At 41.1% G+C, this 27,603-nt stretch overlaps 1 protein-coding gene and 1 long non-coding RNA gene across 9 annotated transcripts in view; one reads left to right on the forward strand and one right to left on the reverse strand.

Moving 5' to 3' along the window:
• Positions 1 to 27,603, reverse strand: part of amot (angiomotin) — a 150,802-nt gene that overhangs the window by 23,125 nt on the left and 100,074 nt on the right. For all 8 annotated transcript variants that reach the window (XR_004105670.2, XM_031303708.2, XM_031303709.2 and 5 more), the window contains one exon: positions 4,802 to 4,951. Coding sequence is in view for 7 of the 8 variants with exons in the window: in XM_031303708.2 (XP_031159568.1) it covers positions 4,802 to 4,951 (150 nt within the window). In the remaining variant the exon portion in view is untranslated. The remainder of the gene's footprint in view (positions 1 to 4,801; positions 4,952 to 27,603) is intronic.
• On the forward strand, positions 1,561 to 26,450 carry LOC118496589. Its single transcript, XR_004899180.1, has 5 exons — positions 1,561 to 1,787; positions 2,545 to 2,554; positions 8,926 to 8,928; positions 11,775 to 11,780; positions 26,441 to 26,450. It is a non-coding gene; the product is annotated as an uncharacterized LOC118496589 (long non-coding RNA).

A 27,603-nucleotide genomic window follows, 5' to 3' on the forward strand; every position in this document is an offset into this window, starting at 1 on the left:
TTAAATATGTTGTTAGCTATGCTACCTTCCAAATGTAGTAATTTAAATGGTAGTAATGTCGTAGTAGTAATGGCAGCATTCAGTTGTAAAAAGATAACAGGACTCAAGACCTCAAGGAAATCTACTGTTTTAAATGTTGTTCATGTGCTTTTTAGTCTATAATTAAAATGGCTTTTATTGGGGGAACCTACAGTATTGCAGTATCTGTAGTTTTAACACTTTAGTGTGCACATTGCAACGACGGAACAGCAATCAATAGTGGACACAACACCAAGGGATTTTAAGAGTGACAAAAATAGAAAACACAATAACATAATAATAATAATAACAAATAAAAACTATATGATGCATAAAAACCTGTACACTGTAGAAAAGAAAAGACAAAAACAGTTTAAAAAAATAAAAGGCAGTTCTAGGAGGTTCAAGCTCAAATAAAATCAGGAAAGGCTCTCTGATAAAAGTATGTTTTAAGAAGGAACTTAAAGGAGATCACTGATTTAGCTGACTGACTCTGGTAGGTCGTTCCATAGCCTCGGGGCCTTGACTTTGAACGCTCTGTCCCCTTTAGTTTTTAGCTGGGTCTCTGGGACAGACAAAAGACCTCTACCCGAGGATCTCAAAGTACGTACCGGCATGTACGGTACCAGGAGGTCAGAAATATACTTAGGTGCGAGGCCGTGAAGAGCCTTAAAGGTGATCAGTAAAATCTTAAAATCTATTCTAAAACATACTGGCAGTTCTGTTAAGAGGCTAAAATAGGAGTGATGTGATCCCATCCTTTGGTTCTGGTTAAAAGCCTGGCAGCTGAGTTCTGCACATTCTGGAGTCAATTCACAGATTTCTGATTCAAACAAGTAAAAAGACTGTTGCAATAAGGCGTGATGAGATAAAAGCATGTAAAATAATCTCTGTGTCTTTAAAAGTTAACATGGAGATACAAGATCACATGCTCAGGCTGAAGCTCCTCGCCCCATCTCCGCATTTTCATTAAAAATCAGGTCTATTCTTGTGGCCAGTTTAGCTCAGTTGGTAGAGCAGGCACACATATGTAGAGGTTTACTCCTCGATGCAGTGGGTGTGGGTTCGACTCCGACCTGCGGCCCCTTGCTGCATGTCATTCCCCTTTCATGTCTTCATCTGTCCTGTGGAAATAAAGGCCTAAAAATGGTCCCCCCAAAAAAATATTGTTCTTCTATTCTTTTTTATTCAACGTCAATCATTTCATTTGTTACCACAGTGACTTAGTGGAATGCCTGCAGGAGCAAAAAAAACAGGCCTCGTTGCCATTTAACTGAGCACAGAACTCTGCCAACTCTGCTAACATGGCGACGGCTCGCAAGGATTCTGATGCTAACGCGGACCTACGCATAGAAGAGGTCCTGGAAAAGCAACAAAGCGGGCTTCAATCAGCGGTCCGCATTGCAATGAAGGAAGCGTTAGCAGAAATTGACACCTCGCTACAACACATCAGGATAGAGCTTGAGAGGCAGGGAATTACAGTAAGAGACCTAATCCAGCGAATAGACGAGGTGCAAAAAGACAACAGACAGATGAGGAACACGCTTTCACCCTGTATTGATGACCAGAAGAAATTTCACAGAGTTCCCACTGTGGCAACTCCGTAGTGAAGAATGGTCGGGAGACGTCATGATGCTTACACAAAAAATCTTTACATGTCACATGATTTTTGAAACCTCTCATTTAAAGAGCAAATCAGCACACCAAATCTCCAAAACCATAAGCTATTTCTCAGCCTTTCACTCAGTTTCCAATTGCATAAAACACTGGTGATGCCCCCCCTCCACACACACACACACACACACACACACACACACACACACGTGTTCTTTAATGTATTCTAAAACTGATATTATGGTTTACATATGTTTGTAGTTTTGCTTTCATGTATGCTTCTGTATACACACACGTGGCAGCTGTATCTCAGGTGGTAGAGCTGTTGACTACCAGTCGGAAGGTCGGTGGTTCGATCCCTGGTCCTGCATTCCATGTCGAAATGTCCTTGGGCAAGACACTGAACCTCGAATTACTTCCGATGCTTCGCCATGGGTGTGTGAATGTTTATCTGATGAGCAGGTAGCACCTTGTACGGCAGCCTCGGCCACAGCGTGCGTGAAATGATGAATGGTTCCTGTACTATGTAAAAGCGCTTGGAGTGGTCATTAAGACTACAAACGCGGTATACATTTATACAACACTGTCCTACTGTTACAACAGTAATGTTTTGCCAAATAAATATTTTCTGTTTCAACACTGCGTTGGTGTTACAGTAAACTTCTCAACCCTTCTCAGCAAATTACTTCCACTGTAGAACATTGTATGGAAATATAGATATAAGCCAATGAAAGACAAAAGTGCTTTAGATTATAGAACAACAGTGTGTACATGGTTTACCCAAACATTTAGTATTATGAAAAAAGTGTTTGCCATTTGATGCAATGGCATTTTGAAGGAGATTTGAGGCATTTTGTATTTTGTGTGTGCAGTTTTGGGAATTGTGTGTAGAGTTTTGAAAAAAGGAGACAGTTTTGAAAACGTGTGTAAGCAGTTATAAAAAACTGTAACTCAGGGTAATAAAAAGTCAGTATGCTTGCGCACACAGCAGGGTGTTTAACGCACCCCCGTTTCAGTTTAAATAAACGTTTTGCTGAACGTGGCCCTGGTCACACACACATTCCTCACGTGCAAACACTAAATGCTTAACGACTGTTTTGAACAATGGATGCCAACAATAGACAGAGAGCAAGGGGAGTAGGAGGTAGAGGCAGGGGATGACAATAAGTTCAAGAAGGAAAAGTTGGAATAAGAAGAGAAGGGGGAGGAGGAGGAGAACAAGGGCACACACACACACACACACACACACACACACACACACACACACACACACACACACACACAGAGTTCTTTATTCTAACTATGATACTTTTGGTTTACATACTTTATGTTTATGGTTTTGTTTTCTTGAATGCTACTCTTACAACAGTAATGTTTTGCCAAATAAATATTTTCTGTTTCAACATTGCATTAGTGTGTACTTCTCAACCCCTCTCAGCAGATTACTTTCACTGTAGAACATTGTATGCAAATGCTTCACAAGCCTATGAAAGACAAAAGAGCTTTAAGATTTAAAAAAAAATCCCAAAACACTGACTACTATAGCTTCACTACCCATGGAAAGCATTCTCTTCACTGTGTCTGTGGCACCTGCCTTGAGGTGATGCTGTTTCATTGGTGATGTTACATTTAATTTTTATTATTTATTGTTATTATGCTGAATTATAATACTGATGTTTATATTGTACTTGCAGCTGAATGTTTCTAGGTTTCAGTTACGGGAGATTTAGATTAGTGAGACTAGAATATTTGATATCAAAACGATGAAGTTTAGTTCAGATTAACTGTAGGGTCAGTAAATTGGATAGGAGGGACTACCAAACTTGTGAACAAGAGGACCCTTAAAAAAGCTGGACACCCAAAAACTTTCTCTCTTTTTCCTCTTCACGATGGTCTCCTAACCTAAGAGACATTTCGCTCTCTCTTCTCCTCTTCCTCTTTCCTTCTTCTGTAACGCAAGCTGGCCGTTGACTTAACGGATCCATTAAGGTTGAAGCGCTGAAGTAGCTTGCAAAAGACTTTGAGAAACTTGTTCATGATTCAACAAGGACACCCTGCTAACCACTTCCGACTAGTGAAAAGTCATCAATTGAAGAACCAGTGCCAACACACGGTTACCATCTGCCGCAACCAAAGCTCGCCTGCTGCCGCAGAGAGAGAAAGAGACAGACACAGCCCCGCCTTGGGAGACAACCAGCTGATGAAACCAAGTTCTGACTGTCTTCATCTAACCATCCATCCACCCATTTGAGTAGGTCAGAACTTTCTTTTGCCTGTGAACCGGGTTTGATGCTTTAGGTTGTGTAGGGAAGATATAGCAATAGGGCCTTCAGACGTTAATCTCCCGTAGACAAGCTGCTGCCGATTTGTCTCATTCTGCATAGGCTGCTTCGTTCATTGTTCCCCATTAATGTGTTAATTCTGTGTTAGTTCCCATTCATTCCTTTCTTTCATTAATTTATGCTTATTCTGATTTAGTAGTGCATTTTCTTAGATAAATAAATCCATTTATAAAGAACCTGATTATGTGAGTTTGTGAATGTGAAGTATTAATAAGCCTGAGATATGATCTCCATTCTCTGTAGCAAGACCTCCGAATTATGAGAATGGAAGGCATGGTATATTAAATATTAATTCATGTCAATTAATTAAGTATCCATATACGCTACAACTGTGTCACATACACACGTTGCCCACATGGCTGTCTTAAAAGGGAAGGGTTGGCCGGTAACATTAATCATGGAAAATGACAAAGTTTTCCTTTTGTATCAAGCAGCAAAAAAGTTGTAGCATTTACATCTCTTGTCCTGCGACAACTATTCCTATTACTATTGCACATGTGCACATTGCGATGTCAATGCTAAAACAAAACATCTTGCAGCCCTAGCTCATGTTACTGTATTGTGTGAACAGTTAACTTTATTTAATATTGTATGTGGTGTCACCGTCGCTGCGTCTGGAGGTTAGCGCCGCCCAAGACGATTGTGATTGGTTTAAAGAAATGCAAACAACCCAGAGCGTTTTTTCTCCTATACTGGAATGTATGTGTGGTGGAGCCAGACCTTACTCCACAGTGCTGTGGAGATAGGGCTGGCGATGCGAGACTACATCACGATAGTCTCTTCACTCGTCTATGTGATCATTAATCAGCACAGGTCTGGAGTGTTACCTGTTGCATGCGTAGCGACTCCAGCTCTCTCTCCAGTCTAGTACGGAGTCTATGCTCGAGTTGTTCTCTCTTCTCACAGGCTGCCTGAAGCTGAGCTAGAGCCTGCTGCATCCTCTCCACCTTCTCAACGTAAACCTGCTTCTTCTTCAGCTGTGCAGAGAGAGAGAGAGAGAAAGAGAGAAAGAGAGAAAGAGAGAGAGCGAGAGAGACAGCAATCGTTACATCATGGTAACTCTGCTATGCTAATTCACCTTAACACAGCAAATCTCCTGCTGTCTGCTGTCTGGAGTTGGTTAATTGATAGTTCAAGACTATCAAAGTCCAGGACAGAGAAACTGCAAAATCTTCCTGAGTCATAGTGGATTAGCAGGAATTGCTGTCAAACATTTAGAATGCTTGTTTTCCCTTTGTTGACCAAATATGGCCAAAAACATGTTTCAGTGCAGCAAATAACCACAGGAATTCTGTTTAAGGGCACCAAGACAGAAACAAATAAACATCAGAGTTCTAGTATCAATCCTTTAAAGCAGTGGTTCTCAAGCTTTTTTCAATAATGTACCCCCTTTGAACAGTTTTTTTAAGCCATGTACCAGCGCAAATAATTTTTGGTAGAAAAAAAAGTCTAAGGAAAGGAACAATACAGCGATGTCAGCGATAGATTTACTAAACAACAGCCTTGTACCTGGAAAACATTTAAATGCTGATAAAAAAGGTGAGCCTTGGACCTTGGAAAAAGACGATAGAAATAAGTAAGGCAAGAATAGGTCGAAAATAGTAATAAAAACTTTGAAAAAACACAGTAGAAAGAAGGAAGGCAACACTAGGGTGACAAAAGTGACAAAAAAATTCAAATAAGCAAAAGACACAAAAACTTTGAAAAAAGCAGAAAAAAACTTTGAAAAAAGAGAAAAACTTTGAAGAAAAAAAGACAGTATAAGTAACTACAGCCCATTTTGCAAAAAATGTCACGTACCACGTGCAGTCCTCCAAAGTACCCCTAGGGGGACACGTACCCCCATTTGAGAAACACTGCTTTAGAGGATGACATACAAGATATATTACTTATGTTACAAAAATCTTGTGCAAAATTAAGTTTTACTTCAGTGAGAAAAAATTAATTGAGCTGAAAAATAAAAGTAATTTGTACTTAAAGGGTGATTTTGGTATTTGGTATAATAACAATCTGAACCTGTCAATGGTGATAACAACATTGATGGTGCAACCCTATAGGATAAATTATCCTATAGGGTCACATTGCAGCATAGTTCGCGGCTGCCGGTTATAGTTCTTGCTCAATACTGGACCAATTTCAAAGATCGTTGTCATTAGTCACTTAGACACCAATGCATGGGAAAATATGGTCCAGGTTACCCTTTGATGTTGTTTTAAAACAAGTTACCTTGTTAACCATTTCTGCATAATTCAACCACCCATTTGCAGACTAGAGCTTGTCACAGATGCATTGTAAAAAAAAAATGAATCAGCTCAAACATAAAAATAATGTGTAATGTTGTTTTAAAATAACATTAAATACTGTATGCTGTACATGTTGACACATACTCAAAAGATACGTAATGTGTCAAAGTGTACAGCATTTTATCCAAAAAGGAATAGAATTAAAGCTGCAAGCAGCGTTGGACGGGCCCTCGCTCCTCTGGGTTACTGGCAGACGGCGCTCCTTGCGACCGTGCATTTGCACTCAGATACTGCAAATCGTCAGCAATGAAAAGGGAACTCCCTGCTGAGTTCAATGATACCTCACACAAGACTCTACCTTAAACGGTTCAAATGTTATGAAAGGGGACGTGGCTTAAGCATAGGGGGCGGGCCAAACCATCACCATTGAAGAAGGAACTCTCTGCTGAGTTCAATGACACCTCACAAAAGACTCTACCTTAAACGGTTCAAATGTTATGAAAGGGGACGTGGCTTAAGCATAGGGGGCGGGCCAAACCATCACCAATGAAGAAGGAACTCTGCTGAGTTCAATGACACCTCACACAAGACTCTACCTTAAGGGGTTCAAATGTTATGAAAGGGGGCGTGGCCTGATTGAGTGGGCATGGTTAAAGTATAGGGGCCAGCTTAGTATCACATGTAGACCACACATTCTAAGTTTCATGTAAATCGGATGATGTTTGTCATATAAGGCTGATTTCCTGTTGCCAGCGGGGGGCACTATAACCAAAAATCAATATTGGCCTGTATATGTCTTCAGGCCTGGACTCTTGTTGATTGTGGGAAAAGTTGACGAAAAGTTTTTCTTTTAATAATTCTTCATTGTTAAGGTATTTAGATGAAACTGACTGAATTCGAAGTTGATCGGATGAAATCTCTAGGAGGAGTTCGTTAAAGTATAGCACCTTGACTTTTAGGGCTACTTCCTGTTGCCACTAGGGGGCGCTATGACTATGAGCCAATATCGGCATGTATATGTCGTCAGGGTTGGACTCTTATGAATCCCGAAAAGTTTGGAGCCAGTTGGCAATGTACACTCAAGTTACACCCACTTCCTGTTTCGATGGCGAAACGCACAAAATGGCCGCCCCGCCACGGTCATGCCCTATGACGAAAAGTTTTTCTTTTAATAACTTTTCATCTCTAAGGTCTTAAGATGGTACGGACCAAATTTGAAGTTGATCGGATGAAATCTCTAGAAGGAGTTCGTGCAAGAACGACGTGGAAATGGCCAAAATCGCACTAATTTCGAACTTTCAATTCAAAATGGTGGACTTCCTGTTGGGTTTAGGGTATGGCTCCCATGAGGTTTTATGTACGTCTTGACATGCTACATATGTGTACCAAGTTTCGTGAGTCTACGATAAACGCACTGCAGGGACTCAATTCTTTTAACTTTGTAGGGGGCGCTAGAGAGCCATTTTTGTGCGCCTATTCCCGAAACCCTTACAATACGTAAATTTTCACCAGACTTGATGCGACCGCCAATTTTGGTGAGTTTTTAAATATGTTAAGCCCCTCAAAAAGGCAATTAAAGACATCGCCGCTGTCGGCGCTCGGGCCCTAAATATTGCAGCAGCGATCAAAGGGCCCTCGCCCCTCCCAGCACGGGGTACACACGGGACACCAGATGCAGCAGTTGTGGATTTCCTAACAATCTGACCCTCCGCACCTGAGATATGCAGGGTACATACCACACGAGAATCAAGCAGATTTTGAGCCCGATTCCCCCTCCAGACAATCGTCAGCAGAGCCCCGATTTTTTGATGATTCTAAAGATTATCTTGCCAGATTTTCCTGTGGAGTGAGGTATGTTACGAGCGCTTTTACGTCCCCCGATCTGCTCGGAAATACATCCTGGCCGCACAGATTTCAAATCGCAAATATTAAACATTTTCAATATTTACAATCTGATATCCTGTTGTATGTGAGGAACGCCGCAGTTCATACGGAGCTCATATCGCTAATCAGTTGATCACGAAGGAAGAGAGAGGGTGGAGGAAACTGGGAGCGCTTACAGCTACATTGCCAACACAGCATTAGTTAGCGCCATGGTTGGCTTACATTCACTGTGACAACCTGGCTTCCGGGGAAGAGTGGTGCTCATCATTAAACATGCCGACCGGGATGGTGGGGTTATCAGCAGGTAACCTCCATATTGAGCACTGATCTCCCTCAGAAGCCCACCCAAGCAGCCCTTTTTTTTCCATCGCCGCCATGTTTGTATACTCTAAAGTCACAAGATTTCTGGTTGTGAGATTCGGGAGACTCTGGCTGTTTGTTAATGTAATCTGTTAGTGTGTGGTGTGCTGTTCTGGCCAAATTGTTGCTGTACAAACACTATAGGAACAAAACTGTTCAATGTATCATTACATGTGTATCTCTCACATTTTCAAGATCTGATAAGATTAAAAAAAATCTTTTAGCGTGGGTCAGGCATGAGACATTATTTCCAGGGTAAAGTGTGTGGCAGTGGAAATGTCGTAGTGCAAATTTTGTAAAACTTAAGTCCACTATGTGGCGCTAGAGAACACACACTAATTATATGTAATGTTGCTGTATATCATGTAGACCACACATGTAAATCGGATTATCTTTGTCACATGAGGCTGACTTCCTGTTGTCAGTAGATGGTGCTATGACTTTGATTCAATATGGGGGTGTAGATTGTTAGAACAACAATGACTAACAGTGAAAAGAACACTATTTTTATATAGTTTTTAGTAAGACATCTGCCCGGGTCCGATTTTTCCCACAAAGTCACAGAATGATTTGCGGCAGGTAGACGGCGCTACAGTAACACATTCTGATGGGTCACAGATTTCTTTTTAACACCGGAAAAGCCTGTGTTAGCGTATGCCAGCAGAGCCAGGTAAAAGGAAGCAGGAGATGTCTTTATATAGGCCTAATTGTATTTTAATATTATTTTAGAAGTTATCTGTTGTAGCTATGGCTGATACTAGGGCAGGACCATCACAGGAAAGAAGGAAATTAAAAGAAGAACAACGAGCGCTGTGCCTCTCACAATTCACATTCTTGCAACTATTTATCTACCACATTTTATTAGTATAATATTAGTATTTGGTATTTCAAATTATAATTAATTAATTATATTCAAATCCCCATTTTGACCATCTGGGTGCTGTAATTTTATTAATATGTTAAGAGACAACAGCACACGTCTCTCCAATTCACTTTCTCCCTCACCTGATGCCTGAGGCTGTGTGGCGTACACTGGGCTCTTACAATACAGACAATATCATCATGTTGCCTTGACCGTATGTAATACCGTATGTTTTTTTTAAGATGAGATCTTATCATAATAGTTATTGACAGGCTGGACTGTGGCCCCAACGCTTGCTGGGGCTGTAGGTTTTTTTTTCTTTAGACATGGGCATACACATTATTTTTGTTGTATTCCACATTTTGATCTAAATTACAGTTTGCCTGTGCAGTAGATGGTGTAAGTTTGCACTTTAATTAAACAGCTGTTACTGCAGCACATTACACTCTTCTTGAGTTGTTTCCCGTTTGTAATTATAAATACTGACTGTTTATCTGCGATTTTGACTAAAATGTATGCTGTTAGCTCATTTAAGAGGGATGTTGCTTAGTAAACATATGTGGCTGGCTAGTTAACTAACAGCGTATGACCACGTGTGTTTGTAAATAATGTGTGATATTTTTTGGAGCTAATTACTATATTTGATGGCAAAATATAACAATTTCCATCTCATTTATAAACGTATAAATGAGATGGAAATTGTTATTTGTTTGCTTATTTGCTTTGCACAGCATGCAAATTACATATTTATTTCAGTAATTTATAATTAGTGAATTACAGTAATTTACGTAACCAAGGAAATTTTAAGTCAGCTTAGAGGAGAAACATAGCGAAAGCCAAGAATGCCTAAAGGCATGAAATCAACGGCCTATGGGGATATTAGAAACATCTGCACTCGGGCGGACCTTAAGCTATGCAAGGCCAAGATGGCTGGATCTGACAGGCAACAGTCTCATAACATGATGCTGGCAGACATCTGTAACATTTTTGCAGCACTAAGAAAGATCTCAGTCGACTTGGAAGGTCTGGAAGAAATTCGCCGCTCCATCATTTCGATGGAGTCTAAACTTTCCACCTTAATCACCAGAATAGATGAGTTATAGAAGCGGGTGGAGAACCTTGAAGTAGCTGAGAAGGAAGGACAAGCTAATCCACCAGCTAGCAAGAAAGAGGTAGACCTGGTCTGGGAAAAAATTGTGGCTAGGAGAATTGTTCGACGCAATAATGTTCATTTTATGGGTATTCCCAAAGAAAAAGGAGGAGATGCAGTAAAGGTTTTACAGGAGCGGATTTGGAGATAGAGGGAAAATGCGAGATTGAACGTGTACACAAACTGGCCAGCAGCCCAGGGCAGGAGGCAGACCCAGATTCATAATGGCTCAGTTTTTAAGATCCTTGGACAAGGACTTGGTGCTGCTTGCGGCAAGAAACAAGGCCAAGCTGACTTGGCGAAATAACAACATAATGGTATTTCCGGACTACTCCAGAGCCACAAAGACGAAGCATGACAATTTCAAGGAGAGTAACCAGGATCAGACTACACCAATTTAGCCCGATTTTGACCCAACAGACACACGTTTCCCGATTATGATGGTCGGGACCAATGTGCGTCTCTTGTGTTAGGGTTATCCAAGCATTGCACACTAGTGGGCTTGCCACCAGCAGTTTTCAGTTTCTCTTCACTGACTACTAACAAGCAAAGAAAACAGGTTCTATCCTCTTACAACCACGATGGCTACACCTGATTGGATGAACGCTTCACGTGGGGCTTCCAGATTTCAAAACAGACCATAATGTCAGCTTGTTTGGAAAACGATCTCTTATAGAAAATAGTTCTCTGAAATGGGTTTCTGAAAACATTTTATGTGAGAAATAGGCTATGCAGCTGCTGAATCTGTCTTTCTTTCAGATCGACAGTCAGTTTAAAAGATTTTCGTGAGTCCCCACGACCTATGAACTTGACCTACAAACTTGCATGTGATCTTAACAACAGCACGCGATAATTGGTCTGGGGGCTGGTCGGTGTCATACTTGTAGTGTTGCCACTGTTCCGTCCAAGAGTGCAAGAATTTATGGCACTATGTCTGTCTAGTCTGAAATAGTGAGTGTCCTGAAAGACAAAACAATAGTCTTCCTGGCATAGGCGCCGATACCGTGGGTGCTCCAGGGCTCGAGCACCCATGGAGAATACCGAGCACCCACGTGTGCCAGACTGCCAGTAGGCTACATACATTTTAAAAATAAACATTGCAGTTGGTGCTAAGTGGAGCGTCTGTCATAGTGTGGTTGGTTATGTCGCTGTCAGTCCCCTGCTCCATATCCTATCCACCAATCACAGCATCTCTCGGATGAAAACACCTCTTTAGTGACCCCGCTCCATCCCCCCAGCGCGTGTATGAGCGTTCGATAGCATAGTGGCAGTTCGCCACGGTAAAATCAGAAATAGGGCAGAAACACGTTAGCCACACTGCTGTGACGGCCCCTCTGCCTCTGACTCGCCGCTGCAGGAGATTGTGTGTATTCCTCCGACACGCTGTATTAACATTACTGATTTAAAACCGTTTTCCAGGTTAGTGGGGGTGCATACCACTCAAAACCAACATGAAAAATGTAGCTAGTAATGTTCACTCAGTGTTTTGTTTTGTTGTTAAACTGTGTGTAAAATGAGCGGTGACGTTAAATCACCCTACGGTACCGTCTATTTTCTGGATGGTTTCAAGGTAACGGTCGGTAGCTTACATTAGCAGATAAGCCCATACTCCGTCCAACACCCCCCCACCCTCCCCGCCACCACTGAAAAAAATTCTAGAGGAAACACTGAAAATGCAAACATTTTTGGACTACTTTTTTTTTTAAACGGCGTGCGCCCGTAAGCACCCACGGAGGAAAACATAAATCGGCGCCTATGCTTCCTGGCATGAGAGAATGGTGATCCTGGCATGCTCGCTGCTTTGTTTATTTTTATTTGTTTTTCCCCTGGTGCTGACTGGTGCTAATATAAGATGCTGGCTTGGACACTGGTTTGGACTGACTTTTTTTCGTAGCAGTGCACCACTATGTATTTTAGCACCTGCAATTTTAATTTATTTAACAAATTAAGAATAATTTGAGGTAGATTAACCGTGTTGGCGAGAGAAAGAATTAATTCTGGCTAATTATGCACCTAATGTAGAGGATCAGACATTTTTTCTTATAGATTTGGAAAGGAAATTACAAACTGTTGGAAACCATAACAGGGATTTTAACTTGATAGTTGATGCAGTTCTTGACTACAGTGGGGCTGCAGCAAGGGCCCCAAGAGCGTCTCTCACATTGCAGAGGATTCATAACACTGGGCTTGGTGGATATTTGGTAAATTCGGAACCATCTGGGAGAGACAATTTTGTCAGTGCACAAGACATATTCTAGGATAGAGTTGTTTTTTTTAAACCCAGACCAGAACTGAAAATACCCCCCCACCCCAAAAACATATTACAATAACCCTTACACTGCTTCTAAAGTCCAACAGCATTACTATAATTGCCAAATGTATTGTAATAGCTACAAATTAACAACATACAGTAAATGTGTAGTGTAAATAGTGTACCAGCATTAAAAGGGCCTAAATTTGCCTTGTGTAACTAGATAAGAGTATATTATCATAAATAAATAAATCCCTGTGAACATGTAAACCAATTCACTGATGCATAAACTAACCTGTTTTGTTGTAAAATGTGTACTAGTCCGCAGGAGTTTTGCAACTGAACTGGCTCCACTTCTGTTAGAGGTATATAGAGAAGCATTGGGGAAGGGCACACTGCCACCAACATTTAGGCAGGCATTGAGAACTTTGGTTCCTAAGAAAGGTGAAGACCCAGGAGACTGTAAGAATTACTGCCCAGTTTCCTTAATGCAGTTAGATGTTAAGATTATTTTGGAAAAGGCTTAAATAAGGTTATTACTTCTTTAATTCATCCTGATAAGGCAGGGTTTATTCGTGAGCGTGGCTCATCAGAATTTATTAGGGGTCTCATTAATATTGCATTGTAGATGGACAATCCCCGATAGCTGCTATTTCTCTTAAAACAAAAAAGGCGTTTTAATATGGTTGAATGGGGCTCTTCATATGTTCATAATTTTGGAAATGTATGGGTTTGGTAGCATTTTTATAAGGTGGATTCAGGTGCTGTATAGAGGCACTAACTAACAAGTTAAACTAACGGGTTCATTTCTGAATATTTTGCTCTTGGAAGGGGAACAAGACAGGGCTCACCCCTTTCTCCTTTGTTGTTTTGTTTAGCCATAGAGCCTTTGGCAGCAGCCATAAGGGGGGATACTAACTTCCCAGGTGTTATGGTATGAGGGGTGGTGCATAAACTTATGCTTTATGCGGATGATATATTACTTTTTGTGTTTGAAATTAGCAGATCAATACCCTGTCTACTCAGGATCATTGACTTTTTCTTTAATTTTCAGGTTATGAGGTAAATAGGTACAAGTTAGAAGCATTACCTTTAACAGCTTCAACAGCTAACGGCTCAGTGCCCCGTAACAGCCTTCCAATCAGGGGCATTTCAGTAGCTCAAGCAATGTATCATATACCTAGGTATCTTATTCCCTCCCCAGTTAAAAGACCTAGTTTGGATTTTAATTTGGATCCATTATTAAATAAAATCTCTTGTGATGACAGGGGACTCCTTAAACACCGGATCACCTTCCCTGCCAGACTGCTTTTGACTAACGGGGAGCGTACGGCCATCTACAATACACCTGCAGACATGGAGAAGTACATCAGCGAGATGAGGGAGCCGATACCAGGAAAAAAGTAGGAGGAAATGTTAAAAAAGCCACAAAAGACTCAAGACTAATTTAGTGAGCAATGTGAACAGGAGTTTTAAGACAAAAGAGCAGTTCCTCATTACGGTGTGGACCTGTTTCAAGCAGTAAAAGGAAGATATGAAGGGTTTAGGCAGGGACGTCACTAGGACTGAAAGACCTTAGCTATGCAAAACTTTCCCTTGCAAAATCTTACTTACAAACTCTAAAGCTAGCTTTTAGATACATCAAAGCTGCATGGGGGGGATTTACTTAGACCAGACTGTGCTCCTGCTGAGGTCTTCTTTAGGCTAAGACTTAACCGCTATCTGCCCGTGTAAATGTGTGGTAAAGTAATACCATACCTAATCCCTCTCTTTATTAGATAAGTTGCAGGTCAAAATAAGACTATTAGAGAAATATAAGAGAAATAAGATATTTACTAGGGGTGTAACAATACACGTATTTTTATTGAACCGTTCGGTACGAGGCTTTCGGTTAGGTGCGCATTACAAACCGAACGATTCGTTGGACTAATCCTATTTCATTTTTTAAAAAAGAGCTTAAATTGTGTGAAATATGTTCTCAGTGCTGCTGCACTCAACAGGGCAGCCCAAATGACGAAACAGGCAACATGCTGTCTGCCCTTCCCACTCCTAAAAAAAAACACACTACTCCAGTCAGGCATGATACGCTGAACTAGCTTGTTGCAATATGGTTGACAAGGATTTAAAGTATGTCTGAATTTAATAACCTGATGGCGAGATGAATAAAAGTTCTAGTATGTATGTACATACATACATACTAGAACTTTTATTCATACATATGTATGTATGTATGTATGTATGTATGTATGTATGCTCATATATAGCCTAGTCTACATTTAGGCAACATCTACATACTTGTTTAATTTATTACAGCAAAGGAATGCAGAAAGTTAAGTTGGTCAGAATCAAGCATATATAATAAATATCATGAAATAATTTAGTTTAGGCCAGGGGTGGCGAACCTGTGGCTCTTGAGCCGTATGCGGCTCTTTGCCTGCTCCTGTGAGGCTCCTACTGTGTGGCTGGGGGCTGTGTCATTGGTTGATTGTTGTTTTGAACTTTTCTGAAACATACAGTATTTCAGATAAGTAAAAAAAAAACACATTGGAATGCATCTGCCAATACATTTGCCAATTATTTTAAAATGGAAAATAATGCAGCAGAGTTTTGAGGACAGATTCTGCAACCTGAGGAAAAACAGCGGCCACAGATCACCTTCCTCGTTAACCCTTTCACTGCTGAATCCGATTGTTTGAAAGCCCCTTTAGCGAGAAATGAGTGAGAGAGTTGCTTCGAGTGGCCACAACCAAGTTCAAGCAAGACCTGAAAAGGATTGTGGATAACAAAGACTGTCAGGTTTCCCACTGAGTCAATCTAAGTGAGAAAAAACTATGAAAACTGCTATGTATTATGACTGTCATTAGATCTGGAAGACACTGTTGCTGTTGTAGTGTGGACGTGCATGTGTTGTGTGGCTTTTTGCTATGGTGCGTTTTTTTTTGCGGCTCTTTATACCTAACTGGTTGGCCACCCCTGGTTTAGGCTATGCCTTAGTGCCTCTCTCTCTCTCTCTCTCTCTCTCTCTCTCTCCCCTAAAATATCTTCCAGTATCCATTTGTTCAATGACTTGAAGGATATACTGGTACAATAGCATTAACAGTGACACTATGATATTTAGGGACTGATATTGTTTTAATACTATAGAGACAGCAGGCTATATTAATGGTAAAGAATAGAGAGCTTCGGATACCTTACTAGGCGAGCTATTTCTTGTATTTCACTTGTTTACACTAGCTAGACTATTGTTTTCTATAGCCAACTAAAAATTCCTTTATCTTTACCTCAAGTAAATGTAGCTGAAGTGAAGCAAGTAAAAGTCATTAACAACAACTTACAATTTCACTCTGTATCACTCACTGTGTGTGCGGCAGCAAGTCCAGACCAAAGATTTGCGACAAGACAAGATAAATCCTGCAGCTACTTGCAACAGTAGTCTGCAGGCTTTTTTGTAGCTGGATATATTATTTGTTGTTTCTAATTATGAATTTGGATAATGTTAATGATAGTGAGATACTTGCTACAGTTGAATTTCGAGTGATAAATCAGCGAAAACAAAATTTTATTTCTCCGATTTACTGCTTTGTTTTAATGCTGCCTGGCGCTCTCTCTCTTCGGTAACTCTCTACCTCGCTCGTCCACATACCGCTCGTAAGCCTCTCTCTAAAACACTGCCATTTCGACCAGTTCACAGTTAGTGAAATAAAAATAAAACAGACTGCAGTGCACGACGACACCAACAGATGAATGGTGAAGAAAGATTGATTCCACGTAGTGAGTGATACAGAGTGCACTGTAAAAAAAAAAAAAATCTAATTATTATTTTTCTTATTATTATTTGGGGGGGCTTAGGAAAATTTTGGGGTAGCTTCAGCCCCCCTAAAATCGGCCTAATAACGTCCCTGGGTTTAGGGCTGCCGCTGCACGTATGTTTAAAACGGGCATGTTTGGGGTTAGCAAAATTCTCTTTCTATTTATTATGGTACCAACTTTATTCATTAACCTTAAATTATTCTTGCTTTATTGATGGCAGTCTCAAGACATGATAAAGCAAGACAATGGCCACAATTAGATGGGAAGCCTTTAAGGCATTTATTAGAGGTCAAATGATAAGCTACACAAGCAGGAAAACAAATGAAACACAGGAAATAATTAGAGATCTGGAATCCAAAATGAAAATGCTTGAAAACTAAAGTTTGCAGGATGGACTAAATGAAAAGAACTCTCCAAACAGTAACTACTTGTTAGAACTCAATATAATGAAATAACATACAATGGCTGCTGCTTAGTCAGGCGCAAACAAAACTTTTATGATCAGGGAAAAAGGACTTCTTGCATGGCGGATTAAATAACAGGAAACCGAAAGGACAATTAATTTCATTGAGATGCAGCTTTTTTTTTAATTATGAAAATCTCTACAAATCACAGTACATTACTAATGCAGATGTCCAGACCGAATAAAAAAAAAATTCAATGTCTGAGGAAAGTAAAAAAGGCCTGGATAAACAATTAAGCACGGTTTAGATATCCGAAGGTGCACTGAAGGCTGGAAAAGCAGCAGGGCCAGATGGCCTCTCAATTAATCACTCTCCGCTTTATGAGTTGTACCTAGAATCCTACAACAATCCTCATTAAAATGTTGGCGAAAAGGCTAGAGTGTGTGCTTTCATGTATTGTGGGGTTTGACCAAATGGATTTGTGGATGTTGACAACGATAGCCTTAGTAATGCTTTTAACTCACTACTAGATTAAATTGGTTTCAGTCAAAGTGTGCATAAGGCCACTCACTGTTTTAACCACACCCTCAACCTTGTGCTGGCATATGGCATCGAAATTTAAGATTTAATAGTATTTCCGCAGAATCCTTAATTATCAGTAGGGCTGAATGATTTTTGAAAATAATCTAATTGCGATTTTTTCCCCAAATATTGCGATTTCGATTTGATTATTTTTTTAAGCTCTTTGTCTTCTGTATTATTCAACAAAGAATAATATAATAATGTATAGTATGAACACAAAATTACACACTAGACAGTTAAATAAGTAAAAATATAGTACATACACACACACACACACACACACACGTAATTTTTTACAGTGCACAGAGAGGATCTGCCTCCAGCCCCTCCCCCTCGTGAAGTTGCTGCCGTGTGCACTTGTTCAGAGAGGCTATCGTTGCGTTAGCTAGTTGCTGGTGTTCTTGCCGTGGGATTAACTGTACTAATAAAACTGTTGAAACACCGCGGCCACGCTGTTGTGAAAGCGATGAACGTCATTTATCAGTCTGGTTGTTACCCCTCTCAGTGGCAGCTCCTCCACTCATATCTTTATAACGGAGCTAACCACTAACCGGAGCTAACCGCTAATCAGAGCTAATCGTTGCCAACCGAGCCTTGAGTTCTGTGTGCCTGTATCCATTAACTGCATGTATAGACTCAAGCCCGAATAAAACCCTTCATTTTATTAAAATGGCTGTAAAAGTTTTAAACTACAACTCAGAGTTGGTTGAATGACAGAAATCAGCTCAAGGTACAGTGTAGCGTTAGCATGCTAGTTGATGCTTTCTCTACGGAGTACAGACTGATTGCTCTCGTGAGTCATGTGATCAAATCGCAGCCTTTGCGGTTAGGAAATCGCGTTTTAACATATCGCGATATTATCGAAAATGCAATTAATCGTTCAGCCCTAATTATCAGACCATTCTTTAATGACTTTACTACCTGACTACGAAATTAGATAAAAGCTTCTACACTAGATGCCTATCTGACAGTGCTACAGCTAAATGTAAGGAAGATATTCCAACAGGATTTAATTCAATGCCGTGCCTTAAAGGGATATTTCACTGTTGGAAAGATGAATATGTATTTAAATTGGGTCATTTATGTAGTAGAAATGTGAATTTTTTTTAGAAGTTGGTACCTTCTAGACCGAGAAAAGCCAGAAAATGTATATTTGGCTCATGTGGATGAAAGACAACAACTCCCAGAATGCGACATCTATGCCAGAGTGGACCTTCTGAAGCTACAAGCTCGCCAGTCAATAACAACAGGCCAACTGGATCTTATACCGAACATCCTGTTGAGGAAAAGAATACGGAGGCAATGAGGGTTGAGAGGAGGAATAAGGAACAGGTTAAGAAGACGAGGAAGTAAGCTACCATTACCTGCTTTCACTCTGTCAAATGTGCGATCCCTGCGCAATAAGATGGATGAACTTTCCGCACTGGTTAAGCTTGATTCAGACTATCAAAACACAAGTTTATTTTGTTTCACTGAAACATGGTTGTCTGTGGACATTGCATTAAGCTTAATGGGTTCACATTAATTTGCTATGATCGGGACACAGAGAGAACAGAGAAATCAGTCAGGGGCGGTCTTTGCATGGCTGTTAATGAAAGGTGGGCAACGAACTACACCAGTCGTGAGAGGCACTGCTCTCGCCACTATGAAATTATGGTGGTGTCGTTTCGTCCCCACTATCTACCCCGTGAATTCCAACAAATAACTGTGAACCTTGTTTATGTACCTGGCCCTGACAACGAAGTTGCATCAGAGCGCATTTCAGAATGCTACAACAATGCCGTCTCCAGGGCACCTGGTCAGCCGTGTTTCTGTTTGGGGATTTCAACAGCTGTGATGTCACCCCATTACTCCCCCAATTAGAGCAGTATGTCACATCAGCAACGCGATTGGATAGGACGCTGGATTTATGTTTTGGAAACATTCCAGGTGCATATGTATCCTGTCCTGCCCTTGGTCTGTCAGATAATAATGTGATATTACTACTGCCTAAATACAGACCGAAATTAAAAACACATTAGATTCAGACAAAAAACATCCAAGTCTGGAATACTGAATCTGTAGAAAGGCTGAGGGGATGCTTTGAGCTCACAGACTGGGAAATGTTCTTTGAGGCCTGCAATGGTGACTTGATCACACTTAATGAGTCCATCTGCTCTTATATATCATTCTGTGCAGACAGTGTCATTCCATCTAAACAAGTCAAGATATTTGGTAATAACAAGCCTTGGATTACAAAAGAGCTCAAACAATGTCTAAATTTGAAGAAATTAGCTTTTATTCAAGGAAACAAACAACGTGTCCAAGATCTCAGAAAAGAGCTAAAGCATAAGAGCAAGCTTAATTATAAGAACAAAATGGAGAGGTTCACCAGGGGAGATGTGAGGGATGCCTGGAAGAACACCATGATGGGCAGGACTTAGAATGCTGGCACAATTCAATGCCCAGATCCTGCTGCCTTTGTAGAGGAACTGAATACTTTCTATGCCAGGTTCAACAATGCAGATCCTGCTGAGGATTGGATCCCACACAACATGAGCCATTGCTTTGAATCCATCTGTGTGGAGGAGAAGAGGGTTCCATCTTTACCGTCTCCATTCTACCAAAGCTCCTGGCCCAGATGGACTGAAGGGACGCATTAAAGGAGTGTGCACCCCAGCTAGCTGGTGTGATGACACAACTTTTCCAGCTGTTCCTTGATGCCAGCTTTGTACCCAGGGTGTGGAAGGAAACTACCATCATACCTGTTCCCAAATGACCCAATGTCAAAGCGATGAATGACTACAGACCTGTGGCGCTTACCTCTATCCTCTGCAGATGCATGGAGAGAGTTGTTACAGATGAACTCATCACCATGGTCGGAGAGAGCTTGGACCCACTACAGTTTGCTTATAAATCAAAGCGAGGTGTAGAGGATGCCAGTCTGACTCTTCTGGACACTGTAACAAGATACCTTGACTCTCCTAACTCCTTTTGTCAGGATCTAATTTATGGATTTCTCATCTGCATTCAATACAGTGAACAACACTCTTTTGCACCGCCTCCAACAGCTGCAAGTTAACCCAACTCTGACACTCTGGATTAAGGAGTTTTTAAAGGACAGACCACAGCATGTGAGGTTAAATGGGTTTAAATCCACCAACACTATTTTAAACACCGGAGTGCCTCAGGGCTGTGTGTTGTCACCTGTCCTATTCTCCATCTATACAAATGAGATCACCTGCAGCAGCAACAGACTCAAGCTATTTAAGTATGCAGATGACATGGCCTTGGTGACCAACCTCACTGATGACAACTCCCTGTCCACTTACAAGCAGTATATCAACACAATGGCACTTTGGTTCAAGAGAAGCTCACTGGAGCTTAACATCACCAAGACCAAGGAACTGTGTTGCCATAGGGGCCGACTGCTTGATACTCCTCATCCACTATCCACACCATTGAGACTAGAAGGGCAAGTAGTGGAACAGGTTGAAAGTTTCAAGTACCTTGGTACTTTGATTGACCACCGTCACACCTTCACCCTGCATGTTGACACAATTTACAAAAAGGCCCAACAGCGCATGTGTCTCCTCAGAAGGCTTAAAGGATTTGAAGTGAGACAGAACATTCTATCCAGAGTATACCAGTCACTGATAGAGTCTGTCATCACTTTCAACATCACAACTTGGTACAGCTTCCTACCAAACAAATGCAAGAGAAAGCTGGCTAGGATAGTAGACAGAGATCATAGGCATTCCACAAAAACAGCCATCTGATCTTTATATACAAGCAGTGGAAAGAAAATCCAACTCCATCATCCAGGACTCCACCATAGCTTTGAGCTATTATCATCAGGAAGAATGTTCACAGTGCCTCTGGCTAAAAAGTCATTATACAACAAATCCTTCATTCCAAATGCAATACATATACAAAACTCATGCCACTGAACGGAACGGTACATGTATTCGTATTGAACCGAAACGGTACGGGCGTCTCGATTCGGTACATGAATTTACACGGAGAATACACGGTATAAAAATAAATAAAACTTGCGTGCAAATTAATTAATGTAATGCGGAACTACTGTTAGCTGCGCGATTTCTTAGGGACACCTAATCTGTAGGCCCGCCTCGAGCTCCACATGTATATGCGGCTTTTTGTTAGATCGACGGTCAAGAGAGTGAGTCAGAGCTAGCATTAGCAGCACTAAGGACATGTATGGCGACGAGTGGTGGCGACACACAACAGTTAGAGGACCCGCCGGCCTCTTTAAGATCGCAAGTTTGGGAAAACTTCGGTTTCCCAGTCAGTTACAGTAGTACAGGTGAGAGAGTGGTGGATAAGACGAGGACTGTGTGTCGGCGTTGTTCAGCAGCTGTCGGGTATGTGAATGGAAATACATCTAACATGCTAACGCATATCCGACGCCATCACCCAGATGTGCCAATGACTGGAACGAGACAAAAAAAAACTGTCCAACTTCTCTTCCCTACAGTGCTTAACCAGCCTTTAGATACACATACAAATAGGGCCAAAAAAATCACTGAAGCTATTGGAATTTACATGTCATCTTCAATGCGCCCATATTCACTCGTAGAGGAACCTGGCTTCAAGTATTTGCTGCATGTACTCGAACCTCGTTACAACATGCCATCCCGTCCACATATGAGGCAAACTGTAGTCCCTTCCATATACAACCAAACACGGGCGTTGACGGAGCATGAGTTGTCAGCTGCACCCTCTGTTTCACTAACGACTGATGGTTGGACTTCGCGTGCTACAGAAAGCTATCTCACGGTGACTGCTCATTTTATTGACTCTGAGTGGGAAATGAAATTGTCAGTTCTACAGACGGTAGTGATGAGCAGCACACAAGCACTCACCTAGCTGAGAAGCTACAGGAGGTCGTGGCAGAGTGGAAGCTAGAGAGGCCTGGAACAACTATTTTAGTGACCACAGACAATGCAAAAAACATTGTTAATGCCGTCAGAGAAGCAGGGCTGGGTCCGCATGTAGCATGTTTTGCCCATACCCTAAATCTAGCCGCACAAAAAGCACTGGCAGTCAACCAGGTATCTCGATTATTTGGAAAAATCAGAAAGACTGTTTTTTCCATCATAGCACGACGGCTGCGTATGTTTTGGAGTGTAAACAGGTGACCCTCAGCTTGCCAAAACACTGCCTCATACATGATGTGTCGACACGCTGGAACTCCAGCTATGAAATGGTAGAGCGCTATCTGGAACAGCAAGTTGCCATTTACTCTGCATTAACAGACAAGTCAGTAAAGAACAAGGACGCCTCACATCTGTCAGATCAGGAGGTGAGCTTCGCAGAGAGTGTGGTTAAGATTATGAAACCTTTGAAGACCATCACTACAATGTTGAGCACTGAAACAACACCGTCTGTTTCAATGATCCTACCACTCAAAACAATGATAATGAAGTCTATGGAACTAAATGACGACAATGCTCCCATCGTCAGGGAAATGAAGCATGCCATCAGAGACAACATGCAAATCCGATACATTGACCCAGATCTCCAGGATTTCTTAAATAAATGCACTGCATTGGACCCCAGGTTCAAATTGCTCCCTCACTTGGATCCTGCCTGTCACCAGAAAGTCTTTGAAGATCTCATCACAGAAGTTCTGAGCAGAATATTGGTGACTGAAGGTATGTATGGATATGAATGAATGAAGGAATTACTGCACTTTTTTTTTTTTTTTTTTTTAACAATGGATTGTAAGGATATTTACTAGCAGTTTTTATAATATGGTAACTTGTAATTTGCACAGCTATTTGAGTAGCCTAGATGTGTCATGTTCATTTGTTTCTCTAACTTCTTTTTTAACCCTGTGATGTGTGTCTATGTTGTTACTCTTGCAAGGCAAGTTCTCTCTGTCCAAGGCGAATTTCTCCTTAGGGAGACTAATAAAGAGACTTTGACTTTTGAGAACAGAGTAAGTATGTATTTAATGCTAAGGTTGTTTTTTATTTGATTGATTTTTCACTGATAAAACCCTATCATTTACTGTTGTCTTTGTTGTATAATACTGTAGACTGAGACCACAGAGACACCACAGGACAGGCCATCAACCTCACAAGCTACTTCCTTACCAGAGATGCCAGAGTCTGAGACATCATCCTCCCCACCTCCTCCAAAGAAGTCAGCCATGGCAGAAGTCTTTGGCTCCCTCTTTGCAACTGGTCAGAGGAACCATTCTGATTTGAAGCAGAAGGTGAAGGAGGAGGTATATGCCTACGTAGCCAAGGAAAGCACTTCTCTGGAATCCGACCCGCTTGGCTGGTGGAAGTCCAATGAAACAATATTTCCAAATCTAGCCAAGTTGGCCAAATGCTACCTGGCAGTACCTGCAACCTCCATCCCAAGTGAGAGGGTTTTTTCAACGGCAGGTGACATAGTCACTGCCACAAGGTCTACCCTCACTAGTGAAAGTGTGGACAAACTTGTGTTTCTGAAAAAAAACTTAAAAATTCAATGAAGCTACCTTTTAAGAGGTACATTGTGATACACCAGATACACTGCCTCTAAAGCACAGATTGTTATTTTCTTTTATATTTTATAGGAGATGATGTACCACTTTTTTTTAATTTAACTTCACCCATCAGAAATATGGACTATGTTGTGTGTGTGTGTGTTGTAACATGTTTATGTTTACCACAGCAAGCTGTGGTATAAATACATTTAACTGTAATGTGGTAATACAAAACCTGAACTTATTCTGAAGTTACTAAATTTGCCAGTTGGCAAAAGTATGCCTATTGCACTTAATAGCAAGAATACTTCCTTTTATCTTGTGGGGGAAGGTCTTGCCTAAGTAGAATTTGTTGTTGTTATTATTATTATTATTATTATTATTATTATATGTAATTTGCACTTTCATAAATAAGAGATGCTGTATTTTCAGTTTTATAGCTGATTGTCTTATTTGTTTACAAGTTCCAGATGGAGTCTGGAGATGATGTGGGGTACTGTTTACTGTTTACATCTTACTTTATACACTTCAGGCTGTTGCAGCTAGCTCAGGGGATATACTGTATGACACTAGGTGGTACAGCCTGCACAATTCACAATAAAAAAAAAATTGCCTTCTGCATTTTTGTTTTGCCTTTCCCTCCATTGTACCGAACTGAACCGTGATGTCTGTACCGAGGTATGAACCGAACCGTGACTTCTGTGTACCGTTCCACCCCTAATGGCAACATATTAGACAATAAAGCTTTTTGAATCTTGAATATAGTGAAACGAAACAATGTTTCACTGTGGCTCAAGTGGTGTTACCATTTAAAATATATAAAAACGACATTTTATAAAAACAACATTTTATAAAAACGACATACGAGACAGGCTACATTTAGTGCACACACATTATAAACTATACATAAAGTGCAATTACTACTTAAAGTAGAGCATTTAAGACAGACAAGGGACAGGACAGACAACAGACAACAAAAGACAGGGCATAAGTAGACTTGTAACAGAGCGCTGATTGTTGTAAGTTAGGTTCACCGTGAGGTGAAGGTAGAATATAAGAACTTTCTTGAGATTTGCGTGGTTGAAATCACCAGCAATAATAAATAGTCCATTCAGATGTGCGCTTTGGAGCTCACTGATAGCTCTGTAAAGTTCAGCTAACGCATTGGTAGCATTAGCGCTTGGCGGGATGTAAACACTGAGTATAAACACAGCCATGAATTTGCGTGGAATGTAGCATGGTCGGTATTTAAAGTGGCCATATTATGCTCATTTTCAGGTTCATAATTGTAATTTGAGATTGTATCAGTTTTACATGGTTTAATTTTCAAAAAACACCATATTTTTGTTGTACTGCACATTACTGCAGATCCTCTTTTCATCCTGTGTCAGGTCTCTGTTTTAGCAACAGAGTGAGACCTCGCAACTTCTGTAAGATCTTTGTTGTCAGTGGCACATGCGCAGTAGCTAGGTAAGGATTACATGAGCTAGCTAGGTGTTTCTGCAACTTCGGCCTGTACAATGCAGGATTAGCTGGGAGACTTCTTCTAAATGAGGGCTGACTAGCTCTTACTACTGGCTCCAGAGGCTATGGACTACAGTCCATAGCCTCTGGGCAAAAATACCTCCGATGACGCAAAACGACAATTTTTGCGTCATCAGAGGTTTTTTTCCAGACACACAATACAGAGATCTCTCGTCTCAGGGGGACATGAGGGAGGGAAGCACGGTCATTTGAAAATAGTACCGGGTTTCTACTGATACAAAGCTTAATGCTAATCGGTGAAGTATCTCTTTAATATAACAGAGGACTCTTATGTTAACTTTAGTCCCTCCCAAATTGATAATTTTGTAGACGGTGCTGCTGCCCCGCTACGGACGACTTTAGACTCTGTTGCTTCTCTCAAAAAGAAGATGATGAAGCAAAGGAAACTAGCACCTTGGTATAATTCTCAAACTCTCAAATTAAAACAAACCTCGCGAAAACTTGAAAGTAAATAGCGTTCCACTAACTGGAAGAATCTGAAAACATATAGATAGGCCCTCAGAAATGCCAGAACAGCCTATTAATCATTACTAATAGAAGAAAATAAGAACAACCCACGGTTTATTTTCAGCACTGTAGCCAGGCTGACAGAGAGTCACAGCTCTATTGAGCCATGTATTCCTTTAGCTCTGAGTAGTGACGACTTCATGAGCTTTTTTATGATAAAAATTATAACAACTAGAACTGCAAGCAGTTATGACGGGGCCCAAGCCACCCACGCCAGTCGCCCCCGACGCCCAGGGGAGCGCGCGAAAGCGGAACCCGAAGCTGGGCGGCGGGGAGGCAAACGTCGCGAAATATCGAGAAGCGCAAGCCGCAACGTCTGCGGTACGTCGCCGTTGGAAACGTAGCGGTCAACAGTTCACCTCCATGCTTATACGGACTACCTTTAAGAATTCTCTACAATAAACAAACTTCTTAGCCCCCCTGACCGCAGGAGATAGCAGAGAGAAATGAGAGAGTGACCGAGAGGGTGGAGGGGGGAGGAAGGTGTGGTGGTTGAAGGAGCAGGGGAGGTGGTCACGTTGTTGCAAATGGCGTCATAGACGCCAATTTATGTTTTCCTCCATGGGTGCTTCGTGGGAAATTAAGAATCAATGACACCAACATAACAAATCACACTATGACGGATGCTCCACTTAGCACCAACTGCAATGTTTAATTGCACGATATCAGCTCCTATGAATGGTGTTGATTTTGGATTGAAAAAGTGAGAGAAAAGAGTTGCATTTGTCCACTGTGAAGGTTTAGCAACTTTGTCAAGTGGGTTAAGAAGTTTGTTTATTGTAAAAAACCAGGGGAGCACACAAAAGTAAAAACCAAAATGTAAGGGTAGGAGGCAAACATCAGCAATTATTGAGAAGTGTGAGCTCCAAGGTCTGTGGTACATTTCCATTGCAAAAATCCCATTAACATTGAGTAAAAGTGCCAAAACTGGTCTACGTTGATTATAGCGCCCCCTAATGGCCGATCTTCGCCAAATTTGGTACAGAGCCTCAGAGCGGCATGCCGAACGTTGATTGCATTTACTGTGGCACAGATATTGCAATTGCAAATTCCCCATTGAAATGCATTGAGTTATGGGCCAAAACAAATAAACATTGCTTATAGCGTCCCCTTGGTACAGAGCATCGTAGTGGGATGTTGAACAATGATCTCAAGTTATTTGCTGATAACATTTAATTTGGTCGAGATATGATATGATACGTGTGTGGTAGCTAGCACGGAAAATTCGTTTGGTCGTCAAATGCACAAACTTTAATGTAGCAAAATTCCTTGGGTAACTTTTGGTCAGGTCCATCTGTAGATGCTACATACCAGGTTTCGTGCTGATCCGTCGCACGGCCTAGGACGAGTTCGAAAAAGTTGGTTTTGCGCATTGCGCGATATTGCGGAAAAAAAATGTAAGCAGAAATGGGCGTGGCCTATATCATGTGATTCAGCTTGATTCAATGAACACATGGATCTATGGTTTTCTAATGTGCGATGTGGAATGTGGGAGTTAAAGGCAAAAAAACATTATAGCACCACCTAGTGGTCTACATGTGTAATTTTTG

This window comes from Sander lucioperca, chromosome 13 (assembly GCF_008315115.2).
Source record: "Sander lucioperca isolate FBNREF2018 chromosome 13, SLUC_FBN_1.2, whole genome shotgun sequence".
Classification (NCBI taxonomy): Eukaryota; Metazoa; Chordata; class Actinopteri; order Perciformes; family Percidae; genus Sander; species Sander lucioperca.